The 13,081-nt window shown below is 32.3% G+C and overlaps 1 protein-coding gene across 4 annotated transcripts in view; it reads left to right on the forward strand.

Annotated features, from left to right (window-relative positions):
* The first annotated feature begins 1,171 nt into the window (after positions 1-1,171).
* LOC124530534 (proton-coupled folate transporter-like) overlaps positions 1,172-13,081 on the forward strand; it is a 28,188-nt gene continuing 16,278 nt past the window's right edge. The window contains exons 1-2 of one of the 4 annotated variants that reach the window (XM_047104726.1): positions 1,172-1,295; positions 11,919-13,007. In XM_047104726.1, coding sequence (XP_046960682.1) covers positions 12,201-13,007 — 807 coding nt within the window. In that variant the 5' untranslated portion in view covers positions 1,172-1,295; positions 11,919-12,200. The remainder of the gene's footprint in view (positions 1,296-11,918; positions 13,008-13,081) is intronic. The other 3 variants (XM_047104727.1, XM_047104729.1, XM_047104728.1) reach the window with 3 other exon arrangements.

The raw sequence follows: 13,081 nt of genomic DNA on the forward strand, positions 1-13,081 counted from the left end.
TGACAATAATAAGTAATATTTATGTTTAATTATACTCATCAACTACCGAAGCTAACGTATAAAAATATAGGTGGCCATATTAAATTAGAGGACGTTAAAATTAATTTATACGTGTAGTTGATATACCTGTTACAAATTGACAATGTAAATAGTGTAGATCTAAATAAATAAATATGCGACAACATCACATACATTACTCCCAATGTAAGTAGCTAAAGCACTTGTGTTATTGAAAATCAGAAGTAACGACGGTACCACAAACACCCAGACCCAAGACAACATAGAAAACTAGTGATAATCTACATTGACTTGGCCGGGAATCGAACCCTGGACCTCGGAGTGGCGTACCCATTAAAACCGGTGTACACACCGCTTGACCGCGGAGGTCGTCGGAGGACAATGAATAGACATACCAAATTTAATGGGATTTTTATCACAATATTATAGTCATATTAACGGTAGATAGTTTTTTAATATATGGTCGTTTCAAACGCACTGATACGATGCTAGACGCGCATTACTAGATAACGAAATTTATGTATTTTACTAGGGCCCGCCCCGGCTTCGCACGGATAAATACTTATAATAAATATACTACAAAATATGTGTTTATTTACGACATTACATTAGAAACTTCTAAAACTATCTATTAAAAAAAACGTATCACAAACTGTTGGATTATATTGAAGATCTAAGCGTACATACGGACAGACAGCGGTAAGAATATTTGTTTTATACTAAGTAATGAAGACGAGAATATAATTTTAAGGAAACTGCCTTATTTTGCACGTATAAAGTCGTATAACGTTTTGACAACCCTAGTTCTATGATATGCTTAACGCACTAAAAACTGCCCTTAATTCAGACGTGCATACGTCTATATTTAGTATGGCCACAAAGGACAAGGCAAACGAAGGAAATTGGTTAAGTAAGTAATTGGACACGAGGATTACCTATAGAAGAAAACATTACACACAACCGAATTTCGTTCTTAAAACATTATGCGTAAAGATAAAAATTGAACAACAATAGCATTTATGCAACCAGTGTTTTGACTTACACGTCGAGCTTTAATGTAGTCCTTATGACATTGTAATAAAGACTACTTTTTTAAATGATCCGTCATGACATTTGCTTGTGCTTCTTGTTAGAATCGTGGATGGCTGTTGGTGGTTTGTTTACGTGTTTGATCACTCATGTATCGGCGATTGGTGTATCAACTAGAATAAAGATGTAAATTAAATTTTTCGTGTGTTTTTTAAAGTTGTGATGATGATAAACACTAGTGAGCATTGGTGAATATTAAATGTTTATTTATATTTACTGTGAGACAAAAATAAAAAAGGTTTTATTGTGAGATTTTAGCGAATTTATTGGATGGATCAATAATAATAATCGCCTTAAAATAAAAACCCTTCATAAAAAAAATTAAACGTAACAGTTATGGTTTTAAATAATTCACAATGGTTATTTACTTTGATTGACGTTAATACTATTAATCGAAATGGTTATAAGAGTATATGTATTTTTTTAAATATTTTATATACATAATAGTCTCGGTACTTACATGCCAGTTCTACCACATATTTATTCAATTCGTACCGTTAACAAATATATAACACTATAAATATTAACGAAGAAATAATATATAATGATTATTAAAAGTGTTAACAGTAAGTTAAAATATTTTGCGAATAAAATTACAATGAAAAGTCACAAAACAACTTTCTTTTTTTTAATAATATATGGTATTAAATAAAAGTTTCTTAGTGTCAAAATATGCAAGTGATTAGTAATTTATGAATTACAGCTGGTAAGTTTGTAATCTTGAATAAATACAATTAAATATGATATAGGTTTTATAACATATAGTGCCAAAGTACGGTAGGAAAACTCGTTTCGAACTTTCATATACAAACATCTTTTACGAAACGGCTTATTTAAAAATAGCTGGTGAATATTCGTGTTCAAACGATACAAGCGTGGCTGTGATTGCTTTAATTAAATACAAGTAAGTAAATACTTCTTCGAGGAATAACTAATAATCAACATGTACATACATGTTGGGGTTATTTTTTGAAATAGATAGGGCTTAGGGTTACCAGTTTTGTGAAATAGTTATTGAACAGTTCAACATGCTTACATATTTATTTGTTTGTACCTGTGTACGTAAGGACGATTACACATTAACATTTGTGTACTTTCAGAAACTTAATCCTTTTCGTTTTTTTAAATATAAAATAGATAAATGAAATAATATGTTATTATTTTCATTGTATATATTTGTACTATTCCTTCAGTTTCTCTTTTCATATAAAAGGCAAACGGGACTGCTACTTTTTAGTAAAAAAAATTTACAACCTAGCTAGGAGTTCAGGCCTTCGACGACCGGTTCGGTATAAAATTGTATAAACCTATTTTTGTAACCATAATGTTCAATCGTTTTATCGAATGAATGTAAATGAAATGAATAAATTAAGTTTTTGTTATGTCATAGGTATATATATTATAATATCATAATTGCACGTAAAAAATAGGTTATAATCTCATTTTTAAGAGCTCCAGCCTTAGATATACAGAAAAATTAAGAGGATTCTTGATTCTAATTTACTAAATTGTTACGATTTTTAAAAATAATAACTTAATAGGGCAGAAAAATGTTACTGGCTGGTTTGAGTATAAGAAAAAAAAATTAAAAACATAAAACAAAATTGAAGTAAATAGCTGCCGACAAACTTCAATTCTAAGTTAACAGAAATAAAGTTCCATAATTTTGCGCCAACTGTAGATAGTGACTTGAAGTTTACAATGAAATGAAATCAAAACAAAACCTTATATATTATATTTATATAGTTTTCGATATACCTAAAAAATAATTCAATAATCGTATGAAACACTACTCATAATTAAATAGGTATGTAGCATAAATTTAAATACAGCAGCACAGGAGTCAAGTATACAAGCACAGGTGAAAGATCCGATCTCAAAACATGTGCATCTTCGCATACATGTCTTACCCGAAGATTGTGCATTCGTACTGTGCACCTCTGAGCTCTGACCTCTTCGATTAATTTGTATTTATAACTCATCTCGATCACCACACTTGGTGGTAGGGCTTTGTGCAAGCCCGTCTGGGTAGGTACCACCCACTGATCAGTTATTCTACCGCCAAATAACAGTGCTCAGTATTGTTGTGTTCCGGTTTGAAGGGTGAGTGAGCCAATGCAACTACAGGCACAAGGTACATAACATCTTAGTTCCCAAGGTTAGTGGCACATTGACGATGTAAGGAATAGTTAATATTTCTTACAGCGTCATTGTCTATGGGTGATGGTGACCATTTACCATCAGGTGGCCTATATGCTCGTCCGCTAACCTATACCATAAAAACAAAAAAACCTGCATTGGTTATTTATAGCAATATTGGATCAAGACTAATCAAATTAACTTTAGCTTATTTAATATATTAAATTAATAAAAACCTAAGATTCATAATCCTTAATTTTTAAGATTCAATTTTTATTTACACATCATGAGTTTTGTTTTTACAAACAAGTAAAAAACATTCATGCCAGCGTCTGTTGCGCAAAATTTAAATCACTTTTTGCGGATCTACAGTTGTTTTATAAAAAAACAACAGTTGTTCCAAACAGGAATCACAATTCTTAACTTATCGCCGATTCAAATTAAATATTCGTGACTTATTTGTTTGTTTTAAATATTTACGAATTTCATCTCAAATTGCTAATTTTATTTTGTTATGTTAATAATAAATACGTCGCCCGCGAATTCTCGCGGTTAGAACTAGCGCGCACTGGTAACTTTTGTCACGGTGACTGTTTCGTCACTCTCGTCGAGTCCATGAATATGTATGGAAGTTGCACTTGGATATACACACATGAATATGTATCGATATGCACGTTACGTCGGGACAATTGGGTGACATTTGTGTCTGCATCATATTCACGGATTCGACAAGAGTGACGAAACAGTCACCGTGACAAAAGTTACCAGTGCGCGCTAGTTCTTATTGTACATAATTTTTAGGTATTTCTAGACCTATGATAGCTTTTGCTATGATTTCATTTTATTGTAATGATACAATTCATTGGAACGATAAAAGAATGTTCAATTTAATTAGCCAGTTAGAACTGCCGTACATTGCCAACTCTAAAATCCATATGCAACATCAGTGGGTTCTACAAATCGTGATGAATGGAAAGTAGAAATCTTGACGTAATTCGCAGTTCAGACTTTCCATTGGTGATGATTCCATACAATATCGCGTCCTTTTAAAGGTTTTTGGCTGATTTGATAAAACAACATAATTCCACGTTGATAAGGACTGAATTGATGTTTATTTGAAAGCTTTTAGAAATTATCGGCTTGGCTCAAAACGTGGTAATTTTCGAGAACACACATCAACAACAACATCATAATCATCCACCACATTAACATAACGGCCATCTTCCCGGAAATTAAGCGGATATCTATACGATTCATTTCGATTTCTTCGGCAAAAAATAGATGGATTTTTTTTTTGAGAAAACTCCATCATTCAGTCAAGCATTAACAACAACAACAACCTGTAAATTCCCGCTGCTGGGCACGAGATGAATTAGAAAGACAAATTAAGCACATGAATCATCGGTGCTTGCCTGGGTTTGAACCCGCAATCATCGGTTAAGGTGTCGCGATCAGCCAATTTAGCACTTGGTCTTCAATAACATGTCTTCCAGTATCACCAGTGATAGTAGCGTTTCTGAAGTTCAATGTTTTGACAAAGTATTTAATTTTGCCAAAATTTTTTACGACATCTTAAAATGTGTGGTACCATCAAACTGTTCTTGAAGTAATAAATTAGACTGAATGACCAATACTGAAAGTTTACCACCATTACAAGATAATATTAAGCTGAAATAAAACAGTTAAGATTAGTATTTATTTTAAATAAAGCAAGTCATCTTTTTTTCATATTAGACTTTTTACGTCAGCAGCGAAAAAATAATGCCTACTTGTTTTAAAAAAAAGTGTGCATTAAGTCTTGTTATGTTAAAACATCTTCCAAAAGATAATACATTATTTAAAGATATTAAATGTTTTTTTTTATTAAAACAAAAAACAACGTACGTCGAAGAATGTTCGCGCGTATTTCATTTTTTTATATAGCCGTATCGCCACTTTATAGCCAGGCAGAATATTTATCCGGTCTCTAAAAAAATATTAAGGATATTAAAATTCAATAGTGCTTAGGGTTGAACCTGACATCAAGATGCACGCATTAGCACAAAATACATCAAACCGCCCGTAGAGGGGTGATTTGAGGTAGCCTATGTTCTATCCTGGTACTCAAACTATATCCACACCAAATTTCATCTAAATCGCTGTAAATTTCGCATTTATAATATTAGTATGGATTTCACTCGTACCATGTATGTTCCATAGAAGCCATATTTCTAACTTTTATATATAGCATTAACAAAAGCTTATTTTCTTAAGGTTATCGTATTTTAATAACTATTCTGTTTATATTTAAAATTAGCTCTATACTAAATTGTAATTAGATTGCTCCACGCGGTGACCCTACAATATACTTACTCAAATTTGACACGAATACGCTTCCAACCGGACCAGAATAATCGCATCTGAACATTAACAATGACATATAATTTTCATAATTCACTGTTGCATTGGAATAAGCTGATTTCAGCGCGTACACGGTCGCTATTATCAAGATATTAATGATATTATCGAGTTTTGTTAAGTTACAGAATGTACGTTATTCGAGTTAAATTTTATGTCTTGTAATATATTATTTTTTATTTGGTCATCGCCTATAACAGCTATAAAAATAATAACAGCTATCTAGCTAGCTAGCTAATCGATGACTGTAAAAAAACGCATCATTTATATAAAATCTTATAATATATGGCAACACTTAAATATGAGTAAGATCTTTTTTTCCCATAATTCCAACTCTGCGCTAGGTCCATGTAGTTTTGTGTGTGCCCGTCAAGGCAGGTGACCACTCACCATGTTTTTTACTGCCAAACAGTGATGCCTATTGTTGGTTTCGGTTTAAAGGGTGACTCAGCCAGTACTAGGTACAAAGGACATAACATTTTAGCCCAAGGAGGCGGATTAATGTTATGAGAAATGATAAATACTTGTTGTTAATGAAAAAACCGTGAGATGACTTTGTCTTTTAATAATTTTCTGAATGTTTATTGGAGTTTGATATTCTTCTGTATTAACACTATTGCAGAAAGCATTTAGTTTGGCTATTTGCTCTTTGGTGTCCCAAACCGATGTGATCCGTTTGACCTCACACCTTTATTAAGCTAAGTGCAGACACTAAAATGTCTTCCTGGCCTATTACAAATGACGGGCGAAATATATTCGTTTAGAACAACATTGTATACTATTTAAGGAACTAAAGGCGCGAATTAAAGTTAAATGACATACTGTAAACTGCAGGGCTAATTTATCCTCTCTTTTTGAGGAGATAGTTTGAAGTTAATTGCAGGACGCTATTAGGAAAATTGTTGGATAATCATTTAAGTCCTAGATAAAACAACATTACTACTATATCCATATGACATAATGATTATATTGTTTATCAGACTAGCGTTACGTCGGGTGTCGAGTTGATTTCATGCTTGAAACGGGTCATTATAGATCATAATCGCGAAATTATAATATCTACAATCTTTAACACCATATCTGATTACTGATAATGCAAATGCATTATCATATATAGTAATTACTACAATGCGATTCAAATAAGAACAGGACTGATCTATTAAAAAAATCTATTAATTTCTTCGAACTTGTTATAAATAGATGTATAACTGGGACGCTTAAAACCTTCGTTACTCATTTGTGGAAGAGTTTACTCCACCACGCTACCTACCACATTTTTTAGTAGGTTGCATTTTTTCCGTCATCATCTTAGCAATCAGAAGAAAGCAAAGACATTTATTTATAAAGCCGAAAATTAAGAAAAAAATGCCAACACAGAATTATTAGACATCCGTGTAACAGCATTTTGAAATATTTGATGTTTAATTATAAACATAATTTAATGTTTTCATCAGTTTAATGTTATTTATTTATAAGCCAATTTTCGAACAATGTTTTGAGAAAATCAACGCAAACCAATGAACGAATAATTATTTTGATTGATGTCACGATATTTAAATAACACGGAATTGTTGTGTTCCAATTGTTCGATAAGACAATGACATTCTTACTTTTAAACGAAGTATACTCGCTGATTGATGTTAATTGATATTATAATTGCTAATTAATTTCAAGTAATCAATCTTTGCATTTATACACAAACATTAATTCGTACTTTAAGAGACGTCTATGCATTAGATCGACTAAAATTCTTTATTCAAATTGAAAAAAAAAAATATATTTTTTTTCATCAAAACTGCCAGTCATGCTAAAAATGTATGCATAGTGAATATACTTCTTATAGATCCTAGTTACCAGTTTATCGAAATTAGTTTTGGAAAAATAAGCATAGTAATATGCAAACAGGTCATAACAACACAATGGCGTTGCATATATAAAAATAGTTTACTACTGTAACGATGTTGTTTTTGTGACTTTCGTCAGTCAAAGGCAGCTGTTGACAAAACATTCGTTTACATGTATTCAATACAAGCACTTATCGATCGATATATTTTTACGTGTGTGTATTTCGTTCTACAAAATTAACTGCAGATACGAAATGTCAGTTACAAAAACATATGCATATTTCAGCAACGTTTATTAAAACGAAAATAATTACGATGATAGCTGATATAATATTATCGATAATATTTTTTTAACTTAACAATATACATACATATGTATGTATATAACAGTGAAATTAAAATATCCCTGTATTATGTAATCGTCAATCGACTTTTAAGTAGTCTTTTTTTATTGTATAGGTTGGCGGACGAGCATATGGGCCACCTGATGGTAAGTGGTTACCATCACCCATAGACAATGAAGCTGTAAGAAATATTAACTATTCCTTACATCGTCAATGCGCCACCAACCTTGGGAACTAAGATGCTATGTCCCTTGTGCCTGTAGTTACACTGGCTCACTCACCCTTCAAACCGGAACACAACAATACTGAGTACTGTTATTTGGCGGTAGAATAACTGATGAGTGGGTGGCACCTACCCAGACGGGCTTGCACAAAGCCCTACCACCAAGTAATAGTCTAATATTTTTCACTTCATTTTACTTTACTTTCTATAAATTATTTTGATCGTTATTAATCGGTATGTGTTGAGTTACATTTAAAATAGGTAGATACCCACCTACCTGATGATACCTACTTATCTTCTTGCGTGGTAAATAGAAAAAGAAGATCGCAACTACATATTAATGAGTACAAAAATTAAGTTGATTATTAAGATGTAGAAGAAATCGCAAATATTTTTTAACTTTTTACAGCTAGTACTAGTAGTATTCATATGTTTTGAAACAGAGTATTGTTTGAGGTATTTTTTTGTGTTGCGAATACTAACGACCTCTGGAGCGAGATCTGCAGTGTCTAATATGAACCAACATGCCAACTTTAATTGCCTCGTTGACGAAGTCCTGGATTCCAATCCAGGATCAAGCTACTAAAAACTTATTGAAATTTATTACCATCGGAAAGCACTTATAGCCTTCGTGTATCTACTATATCTAAGCTGATATTTTTACTTGTATCAATCATATGTAATCACATGTTTTTGTTGTTGAAAATATGTAGGTATATTTTGCAAATGGGCCATTGGCGCTAAGCCTCCGCCCATAAACATAGTCAGATAGGCAGATAAGCGCGATATCGATGTCAGGGAACATCAATGCGTTACCAACCTTGATAACAAAGATCATATGTCTCTTTTGCTTGTTACACAGGCTCCTTCAGCTTTCAAACAATCATAATGTTAATGAAACAGAAAAAAATCCTAACCTAGATGTACGAGTATAGAAATATTTATACTCTCTCTCACACCCACACAAACATATGGATTCATACATACAAACACATACCCACGCACACATACAGAAGTTCAAGTGGACTGCTACTCCTTAATACAGATTATATTATAACCTAGTTAAGGGTACAGCACTTCACTCACCTGATGGTATTATGATTTTATAATACTATTTTTGTAGTAATTGCTGTACTTAATCTGTATATTATGATTTGTTTCAAATGTTATTATTATTATTCTTGTTTCTGTTCGGCGGTAGAATATATTATGACTAGATGGAACTCAGGCATGCTTGCGCGTAAACAGCATATATAATAACCTCCAAAATACGATGAAGTGAATCGAATCTTAATTTCAAGTGGTCAAATCGTAATGTAGCCGGGATGGCCCAGTGGTTAGAAAGCATGCATCTTAACCGATGATCACGGATTAAAACCCAGGCAAGCACCACTGAATATTCATATGCTTAATTTGTGTTTATAATTCGTCTCATACTCGGTGATGAAGGAATACATCGTGAGGAAACCTGCATGTATCTAATTACATAGAAATTCTGTCACATGTGTATTCCACCAACCCGCATTGGTAAAGCGTGGTTGAATATGTTCCAAACCTTTTTCTCAAAGAGAGAGGAGGCCTTAGCCCAGCAGTAGGAAATTTACGGGCTGTTGTTGTCGCAACAAATATATAAACAATAAATCACTAAACAATTATCAAAGATCTTATAAAACAAAAAATACATAAAACTTTATTATTATAGAAGGAAACCTACCGTTAGTTGATCATATCTCTCGATCTATCTACCGAATATTCATTGAGAGGTATTGTGGAGCGCATTATAGTTTGTATTAATGTATTTCAGTGTGGAGTAATTAAGCTCTTCATAGTGCAATTACAGGCACACATTGAATCCTATGTTCACGAAATTGCTCTCCGTCAGAAATGATGTGACTTCTACATGTATCTGACTTCATGGAGCAATCGATATCTAAAGGAATAAATGTACTGCAGTCAATGATGTTCTAGTAAACAGATATGTCATTAACGCGCAAAAAGTGAAGACTAGACAACGTCCTAATTGGGACGCTTGCCTTTAGTCGTTTTCATCATAATTATGCCAGTAATACGTTATAATACATCATAATTATGTATTAATACATTTTGCGTAATTAAAACATCTAGTTATCCCTTTTACTTATTGTTTTTATCAAGCTATCCTATTTACTTGTAACGAAATGTAAAATAAACGGTCCCCGGCGCGGCACACTTTTTTCTGTTGTTTAGTATGGGTACAAAATACCTGTTTATTAGAATATCATTGACTGCAGTAGTACAGCATATTTATTAATGATAAATTCATTCCATTTTAAAATATCAATAAATTGTTAACAGATAGTATTATAAGTAAAGGAGAAGTGTTTGATACCTACTTAAATGAAGACTCCTTTTGCAATCTATTTTGTGTTGTAGAACAGGCGTTTGAGAGCTATTATTTCAAAAATATATATGCAATAATGATAATATTTTAAATATTACTCGAAGTAAATTTCGAAAATTGCTAATGAGACTTACGTTTATAAACAATCAAAGGTGAAGTAACTTATGTCCTTTCTTAGAATTCGAGTTTGCTTCGTACCAAAATTCATCAAATTCAAAAATTTAGCAGTATGGTCGTGAAAGATCGCCAAACAGATAGACAGACTCTTTTCACATTTATAATATTAATATAGATCACAAAAATATCGCGATTGTCGAAAATCACACCTATCAACTTATTTTTTTATTTATTTATTTAAAATACTTTATTGCACAACACATTACACGACAATTAATGGGTAATAAAGAAACAAAAAAAACAACAAATGGTGCGCAAAGGCGGTCTTATCGCTTATAGCGATCTCTCACAGACAACCTTTGGTGATAGGAGCTTAAGACGAGAACGGGTAAGTGTAGATAGAAAGAGGAGATAATAACTATAACTTAAGGATACTAATAAACTACACACAACTACATCCAAATATATATATATAATAATATATATATATATATATATTATTATATATATATATATATATATATATATATATATATATTATATATATATATATATATATATATATATATATATATATATATATATATGTGTATATATCAAAATATATACATAATTATAAACGGCTTAGCTCTCATTCACCAAATATCTGAAGATTGGTAAGGTACTTTACTACTTTGGTGGTAGGGCTTTGTGCAAGCCCAGGTATCGACACTTACTACTGGACGGCCCATTTTCGCGGTACAAAAACTGCAAAAGTCCGTCTGAAAGATATAATAACTCTTATTTTTTTAAGTTGGTTTCTGTGTTCCATCAATCTGTGCTCCTGTATAATAATAATATTATAAATGGTAAAATTAACTCTATCTGCCAGCCTGTGACGCTTTTAACGGCTTAATCACTTTATCGTATTAATAAATTTTGGTATGACGGTAGCTGATACCCCATAAATGGACATAGACAAATACAGACAGTTGTACAATTTAATTTTTAAATTCCTTCAGATATGTTTAGGATAAATTAATTCGGTAGAAGTTTTTAAAGCATTTTCGTCCCAACAACATTCATACAGCTATTTATATTCAAGATAACAAAATGGATCTCCAACTGAATCGATATCACACATATTTTATTAAGTACCGTATTCTTGGGTACATTAAATATAATAGGTAATCATTAATATTACTGAAGTATACAAACACACAATTAATTAATCGTGGCTGAATGCTTTGTTGAACATAATTGTATATATACACATGTTTGATTTGTAATTAATGTATTCGAAGCCTATCACGCGTGAGATATCACTCAACGTGATAAGATTATAAGAAAATTAAAGACTCCATAAAAATTTATTCCACAATCGACAGCATTTATAAATCGCACGTTGATCCATCCAATACAAAACAAAAGCCAATTATCTGTGACTACGTTTTATCATTATCTGCGCTTAATTGATATCAAACAAACATATCGGACAAGTAAATAATAAAGGCAATTATTGTGTCTGTCACATTGACATCAACTGTGTTAAATTGAACATTGTAACTGTGACTGCCGTTCGTGTTCAAATCGAATTAATATAAAATGGAAAAATATACAAACGCATAAGATATTTATTTCATTCCTGAACCAACGATAAAATTGGTAAAATGTCTGAAAAACAAGAATCGAAAGCGAACATCGAAGAAAGACCTCTAAATAAAGAAAAAATACACAAAAAATATAAAGACAAAGGATTTACTGAAAAACTATGGCATATAAAAGAAAACATAACTGTGGAACCGTTGCTGGCCGGCCTCATTATACCAAGTGTAATATCGCGATTTGCAATGGGTAATTTTAATTTGGACAAAGCCTGCAGAGTAAATCTGGGTTTCGGAGATGAAATATGTGATGCATTAGTTAAAAGAACGACCAATAATTATTCTTCATACGAAAAAGAAGTGCAAACTTTAATATCATCAATAGATATTTGGAAGAGCATTATCAACACTGGTTTACCTTGCATACTGATCATGTTTCTTGGCGCTTGGAGCGACAGAACTGGTAAAAGGAAACTCTGCATATTACTCCCGATTTGCGGCGAAATTGCGACGTCTGTCAACAATTTGGTCAATGTTTACTTCTTTTACGAAATTCCTGTTCAAGTGACTGTATTTTTAGAGACGTTTTTCACCGCTGCCACTGGTGGTTGGGTGACCATGTTCCTTGGTGTTTTTAGTTATATAAGTGACATAACATCGGAGCAGTCGCGAACCTTTAGAGTTGGTCTTGTCAACTTTTGCATGACTGCAGGACTACCGATCGGAATCGGAATGAGCGGAATCTTGCTCCAAAGAATGGGATACTACGGAATATTCTCTATGACTACTGGACTATTTATCGTCGTATTTCTCTATGGCTGCTTTTGTTTGAAGGAACCCGATGACTGGCTCAGAGATAAAGGACTACCTGTGGTAAGTAACAATAAACTCTTTATCTTTATTATTAAATACTTTTTTTAAGCCATTGTTGCTCAATGTTTGACCGA

This window comes from Vanessa cardui, chromosome 6 (assembly GCF_905220365.1).
Source record: "Vanessa cardui chromosome 6, ilVanCard2.1, whole genome shotgun sequence".
Taxonomy (NCBI): Eukaryota; Metazoa; Arthropoda; class Insecta; order Lepidoptera; family Nymphalidae; genus Vanessa; species Vanessa cardui.